This window comes from Microtus ochrogaster, chromosome 10, assembly GCF_000317375.1.
Source record: "Microtus ochrogaster isolate Prairie Vole_2 chromosome 10, MicOch1.0, whole genome shotgun sequence".
Classification (NCBI taxonomy): domain Eukaryota; kingdom Metazoa; phylum Chordata; class Mammalia; order Rodentia; family Cricetidae; genus Microtus; species Microtus ochrogaster.
Window position 1 is genome coordinate 48,582,481 of NC_022016.1, and position 21,413 is coordinate 48,603,893.

Sequence of the window (21,413 nt, forward strand, 5' to 3'; positions counted from 1 at the left end):
TCCTGGAACTAGCTCTGTAGACCAGGCTGGTCTCGAACTCACAGAGATCCGCCTGCCTCTGCCTCCCGAGTGCTGGGATTAAAGGCGTGCGGCATCACGGCCCGGCACCAGCATCCTTTATGCTTTTGTGTGCATGTGTATGAGTGCATGTGGTGATCAGACATCGATGGGTGCTTTTCTCAAATGCTAGCCACTTTATCTTTTGAGGCAGCGTCTCTCACTGAACTTGGGGCTAGTCAGTAAGCCGCAGGGATCCCCTAGAATCTGCCTCCACAGAGCCAGGAGTATGGGAGTGCACTACACGCCTGACTTTTTGCATGAGTTCTGGGGATCTGAACTCACGTCCTCGTGCTTGTGTGGCAAGCAGATTCTCCAAAGCTTTCTCCTGGTCCTCCTTTTGGTGACCTCCCGTTTCTCTTCTCTACCCTCGTAACGCTCCTGGGGGTCACCTCACACACTAACTTGGCCAACTCATCATCTGGAGGCAATCAAGGAACCACCGGAAGCGTCCAAACATGAGATCCTCACACTCCAACCCAGTGTGCTTTCCTGCACACCAGGGGTTCTCAGGCTTAGTGCTGACAGTTTGGATTGGCTAATTCATTGCCAGAGGGATGACCCTTACCATGAGGCTATGGTTTGAGTGTGTTTTCTTACAGGCCAGAGGCTTGATTCCTGCCTGATGTGGCAATGTTGAATGAAGACTGAGCCTTTAAGGGGTGGAGCCTAATGGGAGGTAACGAGTGGGGGAGGGGTTGAGGCCTGTCTCTCAGTAGTTTTGACAAAAGTGAGTTGCTATAAAGCGAATTGAGACCACTACACATAGTGTTTGCTTTCTACCTCTCTGGGATGTTGTGACAGTCAGGGGGCCTTTTACTGGCTGTTCATGACAAGCTGTTTGGACTTTCTAGTTGCCAAATAAAACCTTTTGCTGTAGAAAGTGCCCAGCTTCCAGCATTCTATTAAACAGCAGCACAAACAGACAAGAGAGTGTGCTGGAGGATGTTATCCCTGACCTTGGGGATGCACCCTCCAGGTGGAAATGTTTGCCATACCAAATGTCTCCTGGGGCAAAACTTCCTGCCTATACTGTGACCACTCCTCTTTACCAGTCCTGTCCCTCACCAGGGCCAGGGAAAGAACCCCAAGTCCCAAGAGTCCTTCATTTCCCTATTACTCTTTAGAACCCATCAATGAACCAGCAGGATCTGCCCCTCCCCCGAGAATCCTTTATTAGAAATGAATAAAAGAATAGCTCTGAGATGAACAAAAGCTGACCCCGGGGGCTCAGAAGCAATCTTCCTTCTTTAGGATCTGCTCATTCCAAGTCAGTTCTTGAGACCAGCTCTCCAGCAAGGGACCACACCTGTGGGATGCTTGTCTTATTCATGTGTCATCCATAGTACCTAGCAAAGGTCTGGACATAGAGCTGGAATCATTACGGAAAATACTAGACCACAAGACAGTGCCCGGACGTGAAAGATAGTAAGTGGGTCCCATCCTTGTAGGGAGAAACGGTCCTGGTCCGGTAAGGACTGAGTGGCTGTATAACTGAACCCAGCCCAGGCATCCTCATCCTCAGATCTAACTTCAGGACTGCCTGGTCCAGGACATCAGCCCCAACACAGAAGGGCCAGTGTCCTTGGCAGGGGCACGGTCCAGTTCTGTGGGCTCAAGTCCCCGCTTTGAATGTTGGGGTCCAGTGTGGGCCATGCAGAGGGGTCAACAAGGAGCTAGTCGTGCAAAAGCTGCAGAGAACTTGCCGCTAGAGCCCCGGTCTTTGAACCATCCCCTTCCCCGAGGACGACCTGGGAAAAGAAGGATGAAGCGGACACTGTTAAAGCGCCTTTTGCGTCTCCTCTGGGAAATAGCTCTAGGTGGGCTTCACTCGGGTTCACGCAGTCCTGGGCTAAAGCAGGGAGGTGGCAGCAGCTTAACAGTGGCCATCTCGGTCCACAGTGTTGCCACCATCGAGGGAGGGCTCCCTCCCCTCTGTGTCTGCTCTTGACCAGTTCTACAACACGGGAACCTACGCTTCAAACCACACACCCAGCGCTCCTACCGGAATGTTCCTTCTAGACAGAGGATGCCGGGCAGAGGGACTGTCTTCCAGAATCCGACCTCCCCGTCTGTAGGATCGAGTGCTCTCTGAGCTGGAAGGCAGGGATGGCCAATGTCACCCAGCTGCCCAGAGCCCCCCAGAGGGACGCCGGGTAGACATAAAAGGCTGAGGTGGTGGGAAAGGGGACCCAGAGTCCACCAGGCCCCGAGGCTGGGTTATCACAGGCCCTGGAGGTCTGGAACTGATCTCTCCACAGAGGGCTCTGAGGATGCTCCCAAGTCTACTTCTTCCCAGACTCAAGTCTAGACAAAAGGGTTTGCAGAGAAGCGAGGCAGTTGGATTGACAGGTGAAGATGAAGTTTTCCTGAGGGCTTAAGAAGGGTCCTCCCACCAACCGGGGCTGCTCCTTGGCTCTCCTGGCTCAACTTAAAAGCAGGTGGTAGATCCCAGCACTCGGGGGGGGGGGGGGCAGAGACAGAGCTCTGAGTTCAAGGCCAGCCTGGTCTAAAGAGCGAGTTCCAGAACAACCAAGGCTGTTACATAGAGAAACCCTGTCTCAGAAAAAAAGAAAACCCAAACAAACCAAAACTAAAAAGCGGATGGGAGGAAGAGGAGGGGGTAAGGCTCCACCAAGGTGCAGCTTACACCTTGGGTCCTAGAGTGAGACCCAGACTGCAGACAGGTATTGTTCAAGGGCAGAGAAACCAAAGCATGCTCAGAGAGGTCAGGAGGCATACTGAGCGGCACAGCTAGGCCCATACCAACCTGAACTTGACGGGGAGGTACAGCTCGGGAGGGGTGGTCCCAGATGCTGGCCCAGGCCTGGAGGTGCCTGGTGTCTCCTGGAGGCCTTCTTCAGGGCTAGGCGGGGCTTGGCTCAACCCCCCAGGTTCCATGGAGCTGGTGAGGCTGGATAAGGAAGACGCTGGGCTGCTTGGGTTCTCTGAGGCCTCAGGAGACTCTGACCTCAGACTGGGGGTGTCAGAGCGATCTAGAACCACAGTGACGTTTGTTTTTTAATTGCTCCCCTGTGGGGCTGGAGAGATGGCTCAGTGGTTAAGAGCACTGGTCGCTCTTCCGGAGGATCTCTCAGGCATCCATGCAAATATATCAATCATATACATAAATAAATCTTTTTAAAAAGAAATGCTTTCCTCTTTGTTCAGTGCCAAAGCTGACTTTGGCTTCTTGGCTCCATCATGGTTGTCTTGCAGCTCCCCAGCCCCTGCACCACCCGGCACTCTCATTTACTAGGGTCATGATGAGCATGCTGTTCGTGTCCACTCGCTCTCCTCAGCTCGGGCATTCCTGCCTAGCCCCCAAGCTCAGGTTAGGCATAGCTCCTTCAGGGAGCCCTCCTAACCCACTGCCTGCTCCAGCAGGATCCACCCTCCCCATTATCTCTCTCCTGGCCTCCCGCAGCAAGCTCCAACACACAAGTCCAAGAGCACAGCCAGGCTCTGCTCAGTGCTGGGAGAGCACTCTGCAGAGGACCAAGCCTGGGTCTCCCAGTATTAGCACTTTATAGTGTGTGGAGCCTCACGTTATGACTGACTGCTTCCGAGGCTCTATCCCTTCACTAGGCTCACACAGGGCATGCCCCACAAACGCGTGTCTTTTCGGTTAACTGAAGCACTGAAGAATCTGAGCAAGCACAGCAGAAGCTTCACAAATGGTGGCAGCTTTAAGCACGTCACTTAACATCTCTCCCTTTACCTGAAGGAGAGGATGGCCTAAGGGAACCTGGATGGTGGGATGGGTCTCCCTAGCTGGCCTCGAACTCCTGATCTTCCTGCTCCCTCTCCTCAGAGCTGGGATTATAGGCATGCACTACCACACTTGGCTCTGGCATGCAGCATGCAGCATGCATGCCCAGCACAGTACCCCACGCAGCAGTCTCTCAACAAACGGCATGCTCACAATACTTCTGGGCAGACAACCATACCTCCATTGGAATGTCCGGCTCGCCCTGGGTGCATGGTCCTAGAAGAGCTTTTCATGGGCAGGGGTGGGGGACTGTCCTCGCTCTGACTCTGAGAGGTGGCTGGTTCCGGGCTAGCCAAGGTCTCATACGTCTTGTTGCTGATGTCCAGCCTCCCACTGCCCCAGCAGGCCTGAGCTGGGGGTTTCACAGGACAGTGCTGTGGGGACAAGGCCATCTTGGTTTCCACAACTCAGCTTGCCCCTTCTCAAAGCAGGCCCGGTAAGGCTCTTGCCTGATGCCACCCAGAGGGGAAGGGCTGGGCCTACCTTTTCTTCCTCCTCCTCCTCGCTGTCAAAGCCATGTCCCATGGAATGTCCCCATGGGTAGTCCACGTGGAGATGGAAGGCGAGGGTCCCTGCTTGTGCCTGCTCCAGCTGCCAAAAGCGAAGGCTTACCATGTCAGAGGGTCAGCAGGGGTGAGGAAGGGTTAGAGGGCCTCTGCCCTCAGACTCACCAGTTCTTCGCATCCCTTGTGCTGTTTCTTCCTGGCTATGTCCAGAGCTGTTTCTCCAGCATCATTTACTGTGAAGGGGAAATCCAGGGACCATGGTCAGAATCAAGACAGCTTTGAGGTCTGTATGGGCCTCAGAATCAGATTGTCTGGGTACGTGAAAACTGGCTCTCTGGATTCCTAGCTGTGCGGCCTTAGGTGACCTACTTAACCTCTCTGGGTCTTAACTGTCTCATCATAAAATGAATATGATACTTGAAACTATCTGACCAGGCTGTGAGGATTCAATGATTAGCAGGATGGCTCACGTGTCATGGGACAAGACAGGTGTTGTATGGTAAGCAGGGAACCATTCCATCACTGTACCCTGATACACCTTTCGGCGGGCTCACTAGCTCTGCGACACTCCCATTTGGACAGGAGAGGAAGCTGAGGCTTTAGAAAGGAATGACAGCCCCTCCCCTGAGGCCACAGACGAGCACAGAAGCAAGTCAGGAGTAGCAATGTGGAGGAGTCTAGAGGGGGCCTCGGGCCGCACCTGCCCCCACGGGAGCTCTCCCTTTCAGCAGAAGCTTGAGACAGTCCAGCTGGCCGTGGAGCGCCGCGCAGTGCAGGGCGGTATTTCCATCCGCGGCCTTGGCGTCCAAGTGGCCACTAGAAGGAGGGTGTAGCAGGGAGGTTTGGGGAGGGAAACAGCAGGTAAGGGGGTCAGAGTCCCAGGGAAAGCAGGAGGGACAAGGAGGGAGTGGGGGAACAGGGAGGCTGCTGACGGCAGACAGGCTCTCACCCATTCTGGATGAGGAAGTCCACTAGGGGCAGGGAAGCCTGGCTGGCGACTCTGATGGCCAAGTGCAGGGCGAGCTCTCCAGGTGCCTGAACATACACATACACATGCCTGAGTTTCCCCTGTCACCTGCCCTCAACCTGGTGCTGACCCCTGAACCCTTGTTGCCCCAGCATCTCTGATTATGGAGAGGTCAGAAACCCCAAGAGACCATATGGACAGATCCTCACATTAGGGAAGCCTGAGAAAGCCCAGGCAGTCAGTGGTTCCTCCTCAGCCCAAGGAGAAGGTGTTCCCAAATCCTCATCAGGCTGGGGTTCTGCTTTTCTCCTACTTCCTCTCCGAGGTCTCTTTGGGAGGTCTCCTGCTACTCTAGGGTGCCCCATGCTGCCCACCTTACCCAGGTCCTACTTCCCACCTCACTCAAGTGCTATGCACTTACTGTCCACTAGGTGGCCCGTTCAGAAATATCCTGCTCCACCTCCTCCCGTGCTGTGGGCTAACTCAGGGCCTCACAGGTTAGGTTCACTGTGCTCCACCCCCAGTCAGAGACATCCAGTTGTTTTGTTTTGAAAAGATTGCCTACATCCCCCCCACCCCAGTTTCACGGGCATGAATGTTTTGCCTGCATATCTGTGTACCACATGCATACAGCGCTCATGGAGACCAGAAGGGGGCACTGGAGTTACAGACAGTTGTGAGCCGCCATGTGAATACTGGGAATTAAACCCGGGTCCTCTGGAAGAGCAGCCAGTGCTCTTAACCACTGAGCCATCTCTCCAGTGTCAGTTTTTAAATGTCCAATCAGTCACAGTCACTCCAGCTGACGGGATCATTCTGAAATCCTTCCTCCCTCATGAACGGATCTCCAAAATGCAGGGGCTTTCACACTCTAATCAGACCTGCCCGTTTCCACTTCCAAGGTGATTGTTAACCCACATTAGAGACGAGGAAATAGGACTCAGGGAAGTAACTGCCCTGGGTCGCAGAGCTAAGAAAAGATACAGCAGGGAGCCTGGCGGTGGTGGCGCACGCCTTTAATCCCAGCACTTGGGAGGCAGAGGCAGGCGGATCTCTGTGAGTTCGAGACCAGCCTGGTCTACAAGAGCTAGTTCCAGGACAGGCTCCAAAGCCACAGAGAAACCCTGTCTCGAAAAACGAAAAAAAAAAAAAAAAAGATACAGCAGGGATTCCGACCTAGGTCTGCTTGGCTGGAGCTATTATTCTCTTTCCCACTTCATGTGTCAGATCTGGGCAGATGGTAGAAGACTGTGACATCTGGTCTTAGAGGTGGGCTGAGGGGCATGTGAGTGCAGGTGGGTTAAACGTGGCCCTGGGAGGGGGCTCTCACCTGCCCGTCAGGCCCTGGCAGCAGCTGTCCGAAGTCCTGCCCATTGGCAAAGGCCTCCAGTACAGACAGGAGGTCCCTGCTGCAGATGGCTGTCCTTAGTCTCTGGGGATCAGGTGTGGACTGGCGTGCAAACCTGTGTTCCACATACTTGGCCACAATGTAGTTCCTGCGGCTGCTCCTACCCAGACAACAGACAACCACAGGTCCTCAGAAGCTTTTCCACATAGTAACTTCTGGAACCACCCTTGAGGAGAATCTAGTGTCCTGGCGACTTCCAGGTCAGGGGGCCTCCTCTCCAACCTTCTGACCCCAGACTCTCTCAGACCCTGGGAACTGGGGAGCTAGCAACCCCCCCCCTTCTGAGACCATCCTTACATGTCACTCTCAGCAGAGGGTTTAGGGCTGCCGTGGGAGGGCAGACGGGCCTCCATGATTTCATTGAAGTGGGAGTTTCCAATGTTCAAGGCCAGCTGGAGGCACAGCACAGGGTATCAAAGTCAGCAGGTAAATTCAGGCGCTAGGACAGCGTCCCTGACAAGGTCCAGTCTGGGAAGTCCAGCCCTTTCCCATAGTTCCCCAGGTGCCGCCCCTACCAACCCCACTCTGGTTACTTCAGATTCATTCCCAGTTAGCCAAGCTCCAGTCCCCCGAGCCCCGCCCCACACCCATAGCATTCTCTCTGAACCCTGACCCTGCTCTCACCAGCAGCTCTGAGGGGCCCAGGAGGTCCAAGGTGAGGGACTGTATGCGAGAAAAGCGCACGCCCAGCTCGCGGTGGACACCGGAGCACTGGATGCAGGTGAGCACACCCAGGTTGGTGCTGAGCCACGTGGGGTCTGCCGGGGAGTGAGGAGCGCAGCTAAAGCCTCCAGCCCAGAGCCCCTTCTCCATACCTCCCATCAAACATTCCCCTCCACTGACCTGAAGCCCCACAGTCGCAACAATGGTCGTTCCCCGGCCTGCTTTTCACCTCAGCGACCAGCATCTTGGTGAGGTCCTGGGGCTCGGAATCCAATCTGGCACTACCCCAAGACCCCTGGCCGCCACCGGGCTCCCCATTAAAGGCGCTACTCAGTGCTTCATCCTTGCTGTTCTGCAGCACCGACACCCACCTGTGCAGATGGAAAAGACGTATTGGGGACAGGAGACCGGGTCGGGACTGAGCTCCCTACCCCATGCGCTGCCCCCACCACTGCTGGCCCAGAGCCGGCACTCACGCCTCACACTCCAGCTCGTCCTCTGCGTGGAAGTGGTATGTGCGGTTATCTGTGGGGGACAGAAAAGGCCATCAGCCACCGATCCTGCAGGCCTTCCCCAGGACAAACACCTGTGTGCCCCTGAAACCAGGCCCTAAGCGTCACCACCTCCAGAAGTCATCTCCGAAGTAGGACCCCAGCAAGGCTCTCTGCATGAGGCTGTGGATCCGGGGTCAGTGCTCAGCACACCCCTTATGCCCCGCTGGACACGGCCCTTACCTCCAGCTGCCACCCCATTCTAGTTTCTTTGCTTCCTACCTCTTCACCTAGCCATACCGGATCCCAAGCTGTTTTGTCTACGGCTTCAATTATACAGCACCCTGCTTCCAGACCCCCACGGTCCCGACTATGGGGAACGAGGTCCTGACCTAGAAGAGGCAGCTCAGGCCTTGTCTCTCACTTCTATGTGAAGTCCCTTGTAAGACTTATGGGAAATTCAGTGTTCTGCTTCCACATTTCCCACCCTCTTAACCTCATCTTAAAGCCTCCCTTCTCATAAAATGCTACAATCTGGGTTTCTCAAGGCAAATGCTCTCCTCCCACAGCCCTAGGTTCCCTACAGCAGGTTGGGGCTTCTGAGGGTCTTTGTGTGTGCCTCTCTCCTCTGGACAACAGTCCCCCATCGGAGCCTTGGGTCCGAATCCTTCTAAGAGGGTTCCCTGAAGACAAGAGGCTTAATAAAAAAAAAAATGAGGCAGGGTCTCACGTAGTCCAGGTTAGCCTAAACTCCCCATGTAACTGAGGATTCCCTTAGACTTCTGATCCTCCATGTTGGAACTGCAGGTGGGCACCACCGTGCCTAGTTTTATGTGGTTCTCAGCACAGGAGTCAGAGCTCCGCACATGCCAGGCAATATCATGCCAGGCAGTGTCAACCACATTCCTGGCCTGAAAGGTCAGCTCCTTCCCAGCATGTGTTTTCATGTTCAGAGGGATGGGAGGTGAAACCCTGAAAGTCTCAGGCCCTTGGAGTCCTGGGTCTGCAGTGGTAGCCTTTGGCTACTTAGTGGGACTGAATACAGAGCTCTGGCTGCAGCCTCTCGGGAGGAAGCACTGGGCAGTGTGGGGTTGGCACAGACTACTCACGGGTCACCAGGTCGAAGCACGTTTTCTCCTCAGGGTTTGGCCTCACTTGGCACGTCAGCAGGGTCAGCTTTACTGGGGGCCGGTTGATCTGTGGGGATTTGAGAGTGGAGGACACATATGTTACCCCCTGGGCCTCTGAGTCCTTTGTTTCTTTGTCTATTAAATAATCAAGAAAGTCCTGCTCCTCCAGGGGAGGGATAAGGATTCTAAGTAGGCTCTTTGGATACCGTCCTTCCTCCTAGCAGGGATCTCTAACACTGGATCTCAGAGCTTGGCATCTGTCTGCTCAGAAGCCCCAGAGGCCTCACCATGCTGTGTGAGATGGTCAGACAACCATACTTGACTCCACACTTCCTCTTCTGCCAGACTCTTCGAATCCTAAAGCACAGAAGGACAGAGAAACGGTGACCAGTGGCTCACACCTCATCCCCCTGCATCAGAGAGCAGAATCTATGACCTCTTCCGTTCCCATCACAGTGCTTCACTGCTTCCGGCCCTCAGGATGCTTCCAGTATGAGGGGAAAGCCTCAAGCTTCGGAATTCCTATTCTAGAGGGTCAGTGTGACCCTGGTACCCTGAGAACTTCTAGCCTGATGGAGGAAACACAGCTCACCACCTTACTTACTTTGTGTGTGAGCCTGCCAGAGCCCACACATGGGGGGCAGAGGATAGCCCAAGGGAGTCAGGGTGGTGGGCTGAATGAGAACAGTCCACATAGGTTCATGTCTGAATACCTGGCCCCCAGTTGGTAGAAGTGTTTGGGAAGGATTGGGAGGTGTCACTGAGGGGTAAACCCATGCCATCCCCTGTATGCTCTTCTTGCTACTGCCATGCTCCCTGCCACGATGGTGATCTCCCTCTGGAACCACAAAACCCTATAAACTCTTCCTTCCATTAATTGTCGTGGTCATGGCATCTCTTCGCAGCAACAGAAAAGTGACTAAGATGGTCAGTTTTCTCTCTACCGTGTGGGTCCCAGGGCTTGCGCTTAGGTGGTCAAGCATGACAGTAAACACCCTCTAAACCAGTGACTCCAACCTTCCCAGTGCTGTGACCCATTAACACTTCTTCATGTTGTGGTGACCCCAACCATAAAATTTTGATTGTTACTTCATAACTGTAATTTTTGCTACTATTATGAATCATAATATAAATATGTTTTTTGATAGTCTTAGGTGACCCCTGTGAAAGGGTTATTTGACCCCAAAAAGCAGCAGTTCTTCAACCTGTGGGTTGCAACTCTTTGGGGGTTTACAGGGGTGATCTAAGACTATCTTACCTGCACACCAGATATTTATATTACATATGACAATGCGTAACAGTAGCAAAGTTACAGTTATGAAGTAGCAAGGGAAATAATTTTATGGTTGGGTTGTCACAATCTGAGGAATCGTGTTAAAGAAAGGCTGAGACCCACTGCCCAAAGGGGTCGTGACCCACAGGTTGAGAACCGCTGCTCTAAGCCATCTTACTAGTCTTTCTAAATTTTTACTTTCTAAAATGAAAAGTTAACACAGGAACCAAGGCATAATCAATGTTTTTTCTTCTTTCTTTCTTTCTTTCTTTCTTTCTTTCTTTCTTTCTTTCTTAAGATTTATTTATTATATATACAGTGTTCTGCCTGCACACCAGAAGAGGGCACCAGATCTCATTACAGAGAGGTGTGAACCATCATGTGGTTGCTGGGAATCGAATCCAGGACCTCCAGAAGAGCAGTCAGTGCTCTTAACCTCTGAGCCACCTCTGCAGCCCTGATGTTTTCATTTCTAGGCATATTTATAGGCATATACAGTATATTATATATAGAGAGGGCAAGAATGAAGGCATATTAAGTGTTTGGTGAGTCTCTTTTCTCTTTTCTTTTCTTTTCTTTTCTTTTCTTTTCTTTTCTCTTCTTTTCTTTTGTTTTCTTTTCTTTGGGTTTTGTTTTGACAGAGTTTCTCTGTGTAGCTTTGGAGCCTGTCCTGGAACTAGATCTTATAGACCAGGCTGGCCTCAAACTCACTGACATCCAACTGCCTCTGACTCTCGAGTGTTGGGATTAAAGGTGTGTGCTGCCACCACAGCCTGGCTGAAGGGTTTGGTAAATAAATCTTAACTGCTGCTAGATATCAGACTCATAGATATCCCCTGCCTCAGCTTCCCAAATGCTGGGATTAAAGGCAAGTGCCACGGGATGGCCCTGTTGCTGCAACTTTTGAAGAATAACCTTTAGGAACCTTTAGCGAAGAGCCACATGCCCATTTGTCCTTTGATAATCGTATACCATCAGACGGGGCAAACGGTCCACAAGGATACAAGAAGAGATACTGCAGCATCTTCTCTAACCGTCATGTCCGACCTGTGTGTCTTTGGGGAAGCTGCCTGAGCTCTCTGAGTCACTCACCCATCGCTTTTCTTGTACAGGAAGCCCACCTTCTCGGTCCCGAACTGCTTGTTGCCTTGGTGCTGGTGGATGCTGTAGCCGCCCCCTGAGTTCTTCCGGTTTGGGTGCTCCTGCACCTCAGACATGCAAAGGAGACTTCAGGGTGTCTGGGAGGGAAGAGCCCCGTGCTGCACTGCTCCTCGGGGGGACACTTGGGGGCTTCTCTCCCTCCTTCCCTCCCTCTGTATGCCATGGTGGGGAGGATGGGTCAGGCATCTCTTTTAGAATGATCCAGGGCCTGACCTCTCGGCTCTCCAGATGCAGCATCCCTCGGAGGGAGTCGCGGAGCTGGGTCAGCTTGTGCAGTTCCTCCTCCTGAGCTTGCCGAAGCTGTGGGCAGAGGACAGGACCCATGGGCAGTGAGGGGGTGTTGCAGGGTAGAGCCTGACCTAATACAACACACTGGGGCAGTGTTTCACTCTGTGTTGGGAGCCAGCTCTCCACACTTACAGCTCCCCAAAGGACACGGGGTTGAACACACAACTGAGGAACAGGCTAGACTTACCACATGGACCGAGGCTGCCAGCTTGTCGATGAAGGGGGACAGGCTCTGAGCTGCTTTCCAGCCATCTTGGAAGAAGCTAAGAAAGGCCAGAGGATAAACAAGGAGACCAGGGAGGGATGAAAATGTAGATGAGGCCAGAAGGTGGAGAAGGTCCCCATAGGGCACCCCTGGGCGTGCAGCCTGAGGGTGAGAGCAGGCTTGCAGAGGACTCTCTGGGTTCAGATCTCTGACTAGCCTTGGCAACTTAGTAAGTGGGCCTCAGTTTCCTCGTCTATAAAATATGTCTAAATAGGGCTGGAGAGATGACTCAGAGGTTAAGAGCATTGCCTGTTCTTCCAAAGGTCCTGAGTTCAATTCCCAGCAACCACATGGTGGCTCACAACCATCTATAGTGAGCTCTGGTGCCCTCTTCTGGCGTGTACATGTTAGCAGAACATTGTATGCATAATAAATAAGTCTTTAAAATATTAAAAAAAAAAAGACATGTGCGACTCCACCCAGTTAAATAAAAAAAAAAATATGTCTAAATAGCTGGGTGGTGGTAGGGCACATCTTTAATCCCAGTACTTGGGAATCAGAAGTAGGCAGATCTCTGAGTTCGAGGCAAGCCTGGCCTACAGAACTAGTTTCAGACAGCCAAGACTACACAGAGAAACCCTGTCCTGAAAAAAAAAATATATATATATATATATATATATATATATATATAAATTTATCAATATATATGAATAAATGCTTAAATGGTGTATCTGCTCCCTGCTCCACGGTGTTGGGGGACTGGGGGGATCACTATGCTTAATCCTTAGTGTCTGAACCACAGTGAATGCTTTATACAGCAGCATCTGTGTGATGGAAGTGTTGCTCATGAGGTCCAGGCATACAGAGACCTGGAGGGTCTCAAATCCCAGAGGGTTGCGTTAAAGGTTGAGGAGGGGAGATACTTACTTGTGCTGGGCGTGGAAGAACTTGATGAGGCTCTGAAGGAAGTCTGGACCTTGCTTCACCTGACTCTCTCTAGCTTTGACAAGGTACTGGCAGAAGACAGGATAAGAAGCATGACGTAAGCCAGATCAGATCCTGGTGGGGGGGGGTTGGTTCCCCACCCCAGGGCTAATCTTCTTAACCTCCACTGAACCTTTGTCACATCCTACAGCCCAGCTGGCCAGCCCTAGGCCCTGTGACTGAAGCCTTGAGGGTCTGGAAGAGGCAAACAGGAAACACACCTAACCCATCCTCACTAGGGTCACACCTCACCTCACACATGTGCAGCTGGAAGACTCGCCGCTCTCGCTGTGTGTCCTGGGACAGCTCCCCATGGCTTCCCCCTGTGACCCTGGCTCGATCCCTCTCCTTCTCCAGCTTGGCCCTAGGTCATAAAGGAAGAACCATTTGAACAAGTGTCACCAACCCTTATCCCATCCACCATCCCTGCTATGGGCCCACGAGTGTGGGAACAAAGCCCTTCCCTGTGCCTTCTGTGTGCCAGGACGGGCAACAACAGAGGGTGGGGTAGGTCTGGGGAGCCCAGGGGGTCATGGAGGAGAAAGACACAAATCAAAGCTGAGGCAGGAGAGTAAAAGAGAGACCTTGTCACGATAACTTGTTAAGATATGTCTATGCTCGGACTGGAAGCCTGACACCCCAGCTTGGAGGAAGCTAGGCCTGGGCAGGAGGGCGAGAGCATGGGATACCTCGAGGTACAGGGCTCAGGGAGCTGTGCAGAGATGGACAGGGATGTGGCATTGCTGAGGCGATGGCAATGGGGAGGCAGGACCACAGTGGGCCCGGTTCCCACCAGTTAGGCTTCCGGGTCTTTAAGTTATAACAAGAGGAAGGGGTTCGAAACTTTATGTCAGAGATGATGAAGACGGTAGGACCAAGGGTGACGAGTTCTGATTAGTTGAGGGACTTAGAGGATGTGTAGGATAGAGGACCAGCAGAGCCTTGGTTCTCATGAGCTCACAGACCTTCTCAGTGGAAGCTCTGAAAGCCTGTGGCACCCAGGCTAGGGCTATAGCTCTGGGGCAGAGAGCTAGCCTAACAATCATGAATCTCTGGTTCAACCTCCACACCTCCCCTACTAAAGAATGAAACAACCAGGGCCTCCCCCCTGTACCCTAACAGATCTCCAGGGGTAACTTTCTCTTCTTTGGGGATGGCGGGGTCATTTGTGGGCTGTTTCCAGGAAGTCCACCCACAGTGGCCAAAAGTGTATTTGCGCATCGCAGGCTGGTGGCTGGCATTCATGAATCCCCAGTACAGGGGACACTTGCTTAACAGTTCTGCGTCCCAGAAAATGTGAGCCCTGAGCAGAGCTGGCACATGGGGTGGGACTAATCCCAGCTCTGCAGCCAGTGAGTGATACAGTTTCACCTCTTTGAACCTCAACCTTCAAATATGGAAAATGGGGGGGGGCTCTTTATACCCAGATGATAGGCAAATAGGAGACTGAGCAAGCAGGAGAGATGAGGAGGGAGGGACAGGATGTTACTCTGAGAGGTAAAGACGGGTAAACAAGTACAGGAAGGAGAGGGAAACAAGACTCGGGGCACATTGTGCACATGCCAACCTGAAGGCCCTGAGCTAGGTGGCAATGCCAAGTCTCCTGCACACTTCCCCAATGCCCCCCTCTTCGTCAAATCAAACTGCCTGCACGCCCTGCCCTCTGTGTGGATGCTACCACACCATGGCCACTTTGTGTTTCTGTTATTTATTGAGTCACTTCTCTTCTTGTCATCTAAACCAGAAAGATCCAACAGGGCAGGGCCCTGGACCTGGGGTGGCTTATCCATTTATTTACTATCTATGGATGGGGGGGTGGTGACAGCTGTGCCTTCTCCTGCCGGGAGAGCAAGCCTGGTAATGGCGTAAGGAGTTTTCCCAGCTCCTGTCACCAAGAAAGCTCTTCCGAAGAGTTAAGGGTGATTCTTCCTAATTTATTCTTCTCAGAAACGGGGTCTTACATAACCCAGTCTGGCCTCACTATGTCTCAGAAGATCATCTTGACCTTCTGACCTTCTAGCATCCACCTCCCAAATGCTGAGAATGTAAGTGTGTATCACACCAGGGAATGAGCCCAGGTCTCTGTGTGTGCTTGGCAATCACTCTACCAACTGAGCTACATCCCCATCCTGACTGTTATCTTTACACACTGATTCTGTACCAGGGTTTCACACACTAAAGTGATATAAGCACGTGAGGCAGGACGCTGTCCCACTGTAAGATGAGAAACTTAAGGCTTGTCCAAGTCAACTGGCAGAGGTGGGATTTGAACCCAGGTCTATCAAATGTAGCACCCAGAGGGCGGCACTGTATTGGGTACAGCGGGTGACCAACACAGTGGCTCAGTTCTACTCCACCATCTTGGTTCCCACCATCCACAAACAGCCACACTGTCTTTGTTAGAATCTAGGTGATAAAGCTGAAACCCAGGAAAAATAAGTTGTTCACGATCACAGGTTGGGGCTGGAGAGATGACTCAGTGATTAAGAGCACTGGCTGTTCTTCCAGAGGTCCTGGGTTCAAGTCCCAGCAACCACATGGAGGCTCACAACCATCTGTGATTCCAGTTCCAGGGCCATCTGATGGTCTCCAAAGTCACTGCATGGACACGGCACAGAGAAACTCACCCAGACACATACATATAAAATAACACATACATATAAAATAAAAATAAATATTAAGAAAGAAAAAAAATCTGGTCGGGGCAATGCGAAGAAGGACGGGGGTCTGAGCTTCTGTTTCTCAGGCCCTTTCCCCATTATTCTGATCCCAGATCTGGCAGAGAGACGGGATACTTTTGATTTTAGATTTATTTAATTGTAAGTGTATAAGTGCTTTGCCTGTGTATATGCATGCGTACCATGTGTGTGCCTGGTATCTGAGAAGAGGGCATCAGATCCAAGGTAGAGACAGTGCCTTCTTTCCATGCGCTCCAGAGGGATTCAGATGGTGTTGGCAACCTGGGCCATCCTAATGCCTGGACTGGCTTGCATGTGGGTTGAACCATGCAGTATCTTACAGTTTACTAACATCTGGCAACACCTGGAACCCCCATGGAAAGGAGTGCATAGTCACCATGATGTTCCACTCAAATACGGTCCTAGTCAGGGCCACAGCAATAGAGCATCACTAAACCTAGGCAGCCCATGTCTTGCCTACGGAATAGCATTTTCTTTACACAAATGTTTGTTTGTTTGTTTGTTTGTTTTGTTTGAACCGGGGTCTCACTGTGCAGCCCTGGCTGTCCTGGAACTCGTTATGTAGACCAGGTTGGCTTCAAGCTCATAGAGATCGGCCTCTCTCTGCCTTCCAAGTGCTGGGATCAAAGCTGCATACCACCACACCTTTGAAATCTTACAAAAAAATTTTACTAAAAAGTTAGTCAAGACAGAGTTGGTTGGGAAAGGTCTGTAGGGAAAGGTGATTCTGTCCACTTTGGCAGACGTGGCTCTCAAGGCTAAGGGAAGAAGAGTCACGTGGTTCCCTCAGCAACTCAGACAGATAAGGCTAGCCTGGGTCTCCACTGCCCATTTTTGGACCTTTAACGTGAGCAGATGGCCACACCCCATCCCAGGCAGGATGAGGTCCTGTGCTCACAGCTATAAGAGGAGGAGGGATGATCTTTCAGTCTGGACCTGGACAGGTGTGCATGGCTCTAGGGGATGGAGAGGCAATAAATGCTCCAACACCTGCTTTTTGGAACCCTTCCCGCAGTGGTCATTACGCATGCACGGGAACAAATATTAGCTCGCAGGATGCTTCCTCCATGACAGGGAAGATTAACCACACATTGCAGAATGTCCGTGTTGGCACGCCCTGCCCCAGTTAACTAGTGCTGTCTGGAAACATGTACAATGCAAAAAAATGGGTCATAATTTTGGCTTCTTCTTCTTTTTTTTTTGGACAGGGTCTCATGCATCCCAGACTAGCCTCAAACTCTAAACTAGGGGTAGGTAACCTTGAACTCCTCATCCTTCCGCCTTCTCTTCCTGGAATTATGGGTCTATACCTCGGCCACACCCATTTACACTGGGGATTGGATCCAGGGTGCAATAGGCAAGTATTTTCTTCTTCTTTTTTAAATTCTCTCTTTTGTTTTTGTTTGTTTGCTTTGTTTTTGTTTTCTCAGAAACAGGGTTTTTCTGAATAGCACTGGCTGTCCTGAACCTAGCTTTATAGGTGAGACTGGCCTCGAACTCACAGAGATCCGCCTGCCTCTGCCTCCTAAATGCTGGGATTAAAGGCGTGCGCCACCAAGCCCAGCTACTGTTTCTGAGGCAGCATCTCTCTATGTACCAGGCTGGCTTCAAACTTGCAATTCTCCTGCCTCACCCTCCCAAATGCAAGTATGATAGGTATACATAACCACACCCAGTCTGACAGGATATTTTTAAAAGAAAAATAGATTATACAACGATATGGTTATTTTGATCTCAGTCTTATCAACATAGTTCACTGTATATAGAAGAAAAAGGTGGAACAATATTACTGTCTCATTTCTGGGGAGGAAAGGGTTTTTCTCCTACGCTTTAGTAGGTTCTCCCCACTTCATCTTGTTTTTTTGTTTTTTATTTTTCTGAGACAGAGTCTCATGTATCCCAAGCTGGCCTCAAGCTAGCTATGGAGCAGAAGCTGGCTTTGGAGCTGATCTTCCTGCCTCCACTTACACGCTGCAGGAATTACGGGAGGGAGCTGCCACCTTGCTTGCTGTTTGGTTTAACATGGCTTCTGGGGATGGAACTCAGGCCCTCAGGCTTGCAAGGTGAACACAACTGAGCCATCTCCCCAGCCCCCCAGCCTTGTTTTTTAAGTTATGAAATTAGAGTGGTTTTGTAAAAATAAATAAATAATGGGGGCTGGAGAGATGGCTCAGAGGTTAAGAGCACTGACTGCTCTTCCAGAGGTCCTAAGTTCAATTCCCAGCAACCACATGATGACTCACAACCATCTATAATGAGATCTGGTGCCCTCTTCTGGCATACAAACATACATGGAAGGAATGTTGTATACATAATAAATAAATAAATCTTTAAAAAAAGAGAGAGAAAAATAAATAAATAAATTGGCCAGGTGGTGGCACCAGTGCACACCTTTAATCCCAGCACTCAGGAGGCAGAGGCAGTTGGATCTCTGCGAGTCTGAGGCCAGCCTGGTCTACAGAGCAAGTGCCAGGAGAGGCTCCAAAGCTACACAGAGAAACCCTGTCTCAAAAAACATAAATAAATAAATATGAAATTTCTAATGGAGAACTTTCAGACACTCCCTACAGAGTGACCCTAATACTCTCCTAAAGATGATTAAACTTTTTTCTCATTTTTCTGTGTGTGTGGATAATGGGAGAGGATCTCACTATATTGTCCAGGCTCGCCTGAAACTCCTGGGATCAAGTCATCCTTCTTCCTTGCCTCCAGAGTTTCTGGGACTGTATGTATGTAAACTCATACTGAGCAAATTTTCTCCCTCTTCCCCCCCCTCTTTTTTTTTTTTTTTAGCTTCACCATTTTTTTTAAATTATATATAAAAAATATATTTTTCTCTAGCAAAATATAAGCAAGATCATTTTTTACAAAGAAGAATACAGGTTCTGAAACAGGAACCTGAAAGAACCCAAGCAGGCTGCTTAGGAAGGCTGGCCACTGGATGTCCCGGGGATGGCCCATAGCTGATGGCAGAACTGTAGTATGGCGCACAGGAGGCCTGGGTGTGCCACTGCCTCTCCTCTCTCCTGTGGCCAACCCAGAGTCCTCAGCTACCATCTGCTGCCCAGCTGTGTGGCTAACTCAGTCCCTTTGAGCCTCTGGACACTAACACCTCCTTCTCAGGGCTGAGTGACCTTGAGGGTGCAATGTCCCTGTCCACATGGGTACTACAAGGCTAGAAGGTCACTGGGGGGGAGCATCCCACGGTCCTTTCACATGGGACGGTCCTGCAGCAGAGCTCCCAGCAGCCAGCCAGGCCTGGCCTAGGAGCCAGAGACCCTGAGTGGCACATTCTCAACACAAGCACCCTCTCCTTCTGTCCATCCTTCCAAGGTCACTTCCTCAACACAAGCACCCTCTCCTTCTGTCCATCCTTCCAAGGTCACTTCCTCAACACAAGCACCCTCTCCTTCAGTCCATCCTTCCAAGGTCACTTCCTCAACACAAGCACCCTCTCCTTCAGTCCATCCTTCCAAGGTCACTTCCTCAACACAAGCACCCTTTCCTTACATCCACCCTTCCAAGGTCACTTACACTTTGGCTTCATAGTCTTTCCACGCCTTCTCCAGGTGCTTTTTCGAGTCCTGGGATTGAACAAAGAATAAGTTGCCCAAAGGGAACCGTCAGCCCTGGAATAAACAGTATGCTCTGTACCTTTAGAGGGACCCCTTAAGTAATGCTGTCCAGAGCTGTTCTCCAATTGACACCCACTAACACACACTCAACCAACCCTTCCTGAGGCTCAGCCCACCCCAACTTTTCCCCAGAGTTGCCAAGAGCCAGCCAGGTGTGGTGGGTTCTAGCCTGGGGCGCAGTCGACCTCTGGGCTCTGCTCTGAGTTTTGTCATGGGCCAAGGAGGATGATGAGGCAGGGAGGTAAAGGTCAAACACCACCCCTATTTTATCCTACCAATTTACCCCGCTGGATACGAGGCCACCCTCTTACCAGGGAGAACACACACACACAAACTGGTTGAGAAGTCTCCCTAAGGTCACACAGCAAACCAGTAAGACACAGCTGACTCCTGGCCTGCCTAGCCTGGGCCAGATGCCTGAGCCTGAGCCAGCCCAGCTATCCACACCCTTCTAGACAGCCTCAACATCTTCTGAGGAAAAAAGTCACCAGTCTGGTTTGGGAGGTGCCCACGCTGGTGTCACTTTGAGATGAGGGCAGTTCCGGCCCCATGCATTGTGGGGCAGACTGCCCAGGGAGGTGAGACTGCCACCCTCCATTCGCAGGACCTCTCTGATGAATCCAGAGCTGCTAGGTACAGGAGGAACAGCAACGGGGCATTGGGGACCCTGGGCCTGCACCCTGAACTTCCATGTCCCAGAACTCGGAAACAAGTGCGGCTCACCTATCCTTTAGTCGGAGAGTAGAGGTGAGGAGTCAGAACCGCTGGCCAAACTCTACAGGTGCATGGCCCTCCAGCTGACCCAGGGGCAGTATGAGGCAGGACTCCCAGGGTGTCAGCCCCTCCCCTTCCCCCCACCCTACATCTGCTCTACCCTCAGCGGCTCCTTCTCCCCCAAACAGACACTCACATGCCGCCCGTCCCTTAGCTGCCCCTTCATCAGACTGTCCAGCGGGAAGGAGACGATGTTGTTCAGGTTCTGCACCTGCAAAAAGTTGAGACCCCGCCCCAGGGGGGATCAGGGTCCAGGGAGGTACCAGGAGGCAAAGGAGAGCCGCGGGGGTGGAAGAGACAGGGCGAGGATGAGCTGAGGAGCCAGAGCGGGGCTGGGGTGCTGAACTCGGTGCCCTCCCCGAACGCCTCTACCCCTGCACGGGGCTCATCCTGCCCTGTTGCCAGTCTGCCTTGCTCCTGGGTGAAGCGGAGTAGAGCTGGGGAAAGTGAGACTAGAAATCAGACAAAACTGGGGCAGGGTGGGGGGAGCGACTGTGAACCCAGCGTTCAGAAGGCCGAGGCGGGAGTGGGACCAGCCTCGAAACCAAACGGGAACGATGCGCCAGATCTGTAGAGAAGCTTCAGCGCAGGGGTGCTCAGAGGCCAAGAGGCACAACTGGTCAGCTCTGAAGACAGAGGCTGGATTCAGGCTGGGGAGATGGCTCTGCGGCTAAGGGCGCTGGCATGCTCTCGCAGAAGATCCTGGGTTCAGTTCCCAGAAACAAGCTGCTGGATTTGCCCTGAGTCCGGCAAGAAGAAGCAGGAGCCTCACCAGGTTCTTGAAGAGCGCAGCCACCTCACGGGTGAACACAGCCAAGTTCAGGAAGCCCGTGGACAGCTCGTGGCTGTTCTGGGACAGGTGACTATTCCCCAGGGCCTCCACAGCCTCTCGGTAATGTTCCTCATTCTCCACATGGCCTGCAGACAAGGAAAGGCTCTCAGAGCTGGCTGTAGGCCTGACTGGGCCCTAGGCCCCAGACCCCAGGCAGGCTCACTCACCAAGGCCAGAGCTGTGGATGGCCCGTACAGCCTTCTTGATCCTCTGCAAGATAGCCTGATCTCCTTCCAGGACCTAAAGGCAAGGTGTACAAGGTTCAGTGGGGCCAAGTAAGAGGGCCATGACTTCAGAATTCCACCCTCCAGACACACACAGACACACAGACAAGTTTTGCTGTCCTCTGATCTCCTCCCTGGGCTCCCCCATTTTAAGCATAAGGTAGCCACCTTCTTCTGCCTGATCACATAGAAGCCACTCAAGAAGACTACAGACTTTCTCACCCAAGTTAGAACCAGTCAGCTTGCCACATAAACCTAGAGATTCAAAGATGCACAACCCAGGGGAGCCACCAGGTTAGGGTTGGAACTTTGACTCAGCCTAACCAAGGCTCCTTTTTTTTTTT

The 21,413-nt window shown here is 51.9% G+C and overlaps 1 protein-coding gene across 1 annotated transcript in view; it reads right to left on the minus strand.

The window, feature by feature from the left end:
- Positions 1–1,212: 1,212 nt before the first annotated feature.
- Positions 1,213–21,413, minus strand: part of Asap3 (ArfGAP with SH3 domain, ankyrin repeat and PH domain 3) — a 42,971-nt gene continuing 22,770 nt past the window's right edge. Inside the window, exons 2-25 of the mRNA XM_005353021.3 lie at positions 21,013–21,085; positions 20,786–20,931; positions 20,150–20,224; positions 19,139–19,188; positions 13,158–13,269; positions 12,849–12,934; positions 11,904–11,979; positions 11,642–11,728; positions 11,360–11,469; positions 9,282–9,351; positions 8,974–9,061; positions 7,850–7,898; positions 7,554–7,744; positions 7,335–7,468; positions 7,008–7,102; positions 6,633–6,810; positions 5,285–5,370; positions 5,036–5,151; positions 4,501–4,568; positions 4,313–4,420; positions 4,008–4,203; positions 2,828–3,053; positions 2,063–2,153; positions 1,213–1,808 (exon numbers count right to left, since the gene is read on the minus strand). Coding sequence (XP_005353078.1) covers positions 1,734–1,808; positions 2,063–2,153; positions 2,828–3,053; positions 4,008–4,203; positions 4,313–4,420; positions 4,501–4,568; positions 5,036–5,151; positions 5,285–5,370; positions 6,633–6,810; positions 7,008–7,102; positions 7,335–7,468; positions 7,554–7,744; positions 7,850–7,898; positions 8,974–9,061; positions 9,282–9,351; positions 11,360–11,469; positions 11,642–11,728; positions 11,904–11,979; positions 12,849–12,934; positions 13,158–13,269; positions 19,139–19,188; positions 20,150–20,224; positions 20,786–20,931; positions 21,013–21,085 — 2,586 coding nt within the window. The 3' untranslated portion in view covers positions 1,213–1,733. The remainder of the gene's footprint in view (positions 1,809–2,062; positions 2,154–2,827; positions 3,054–4,007; positions 4,204–4,312; positions 4,421–4,500; positions 4,569–5,035; positions 5,152–5,284; positions 5,371–6,632; positions 6,811–7,007; positions 7,103–7,334; positions 7,469–7,553; positions 7,745–7,849; positions 7,899–8,973; positions 9,062–9,281; positions 9,352–11,359; positions 11,470–11,641; positions 11,729–11,903; positions 11,980–12,848; positions 12,935–13,157; positions 13,270–19,138; positions 19,189–20,149; positions 20,225–20,785; positions 20,932–21,012; positions 21,086–21,413) is intronic.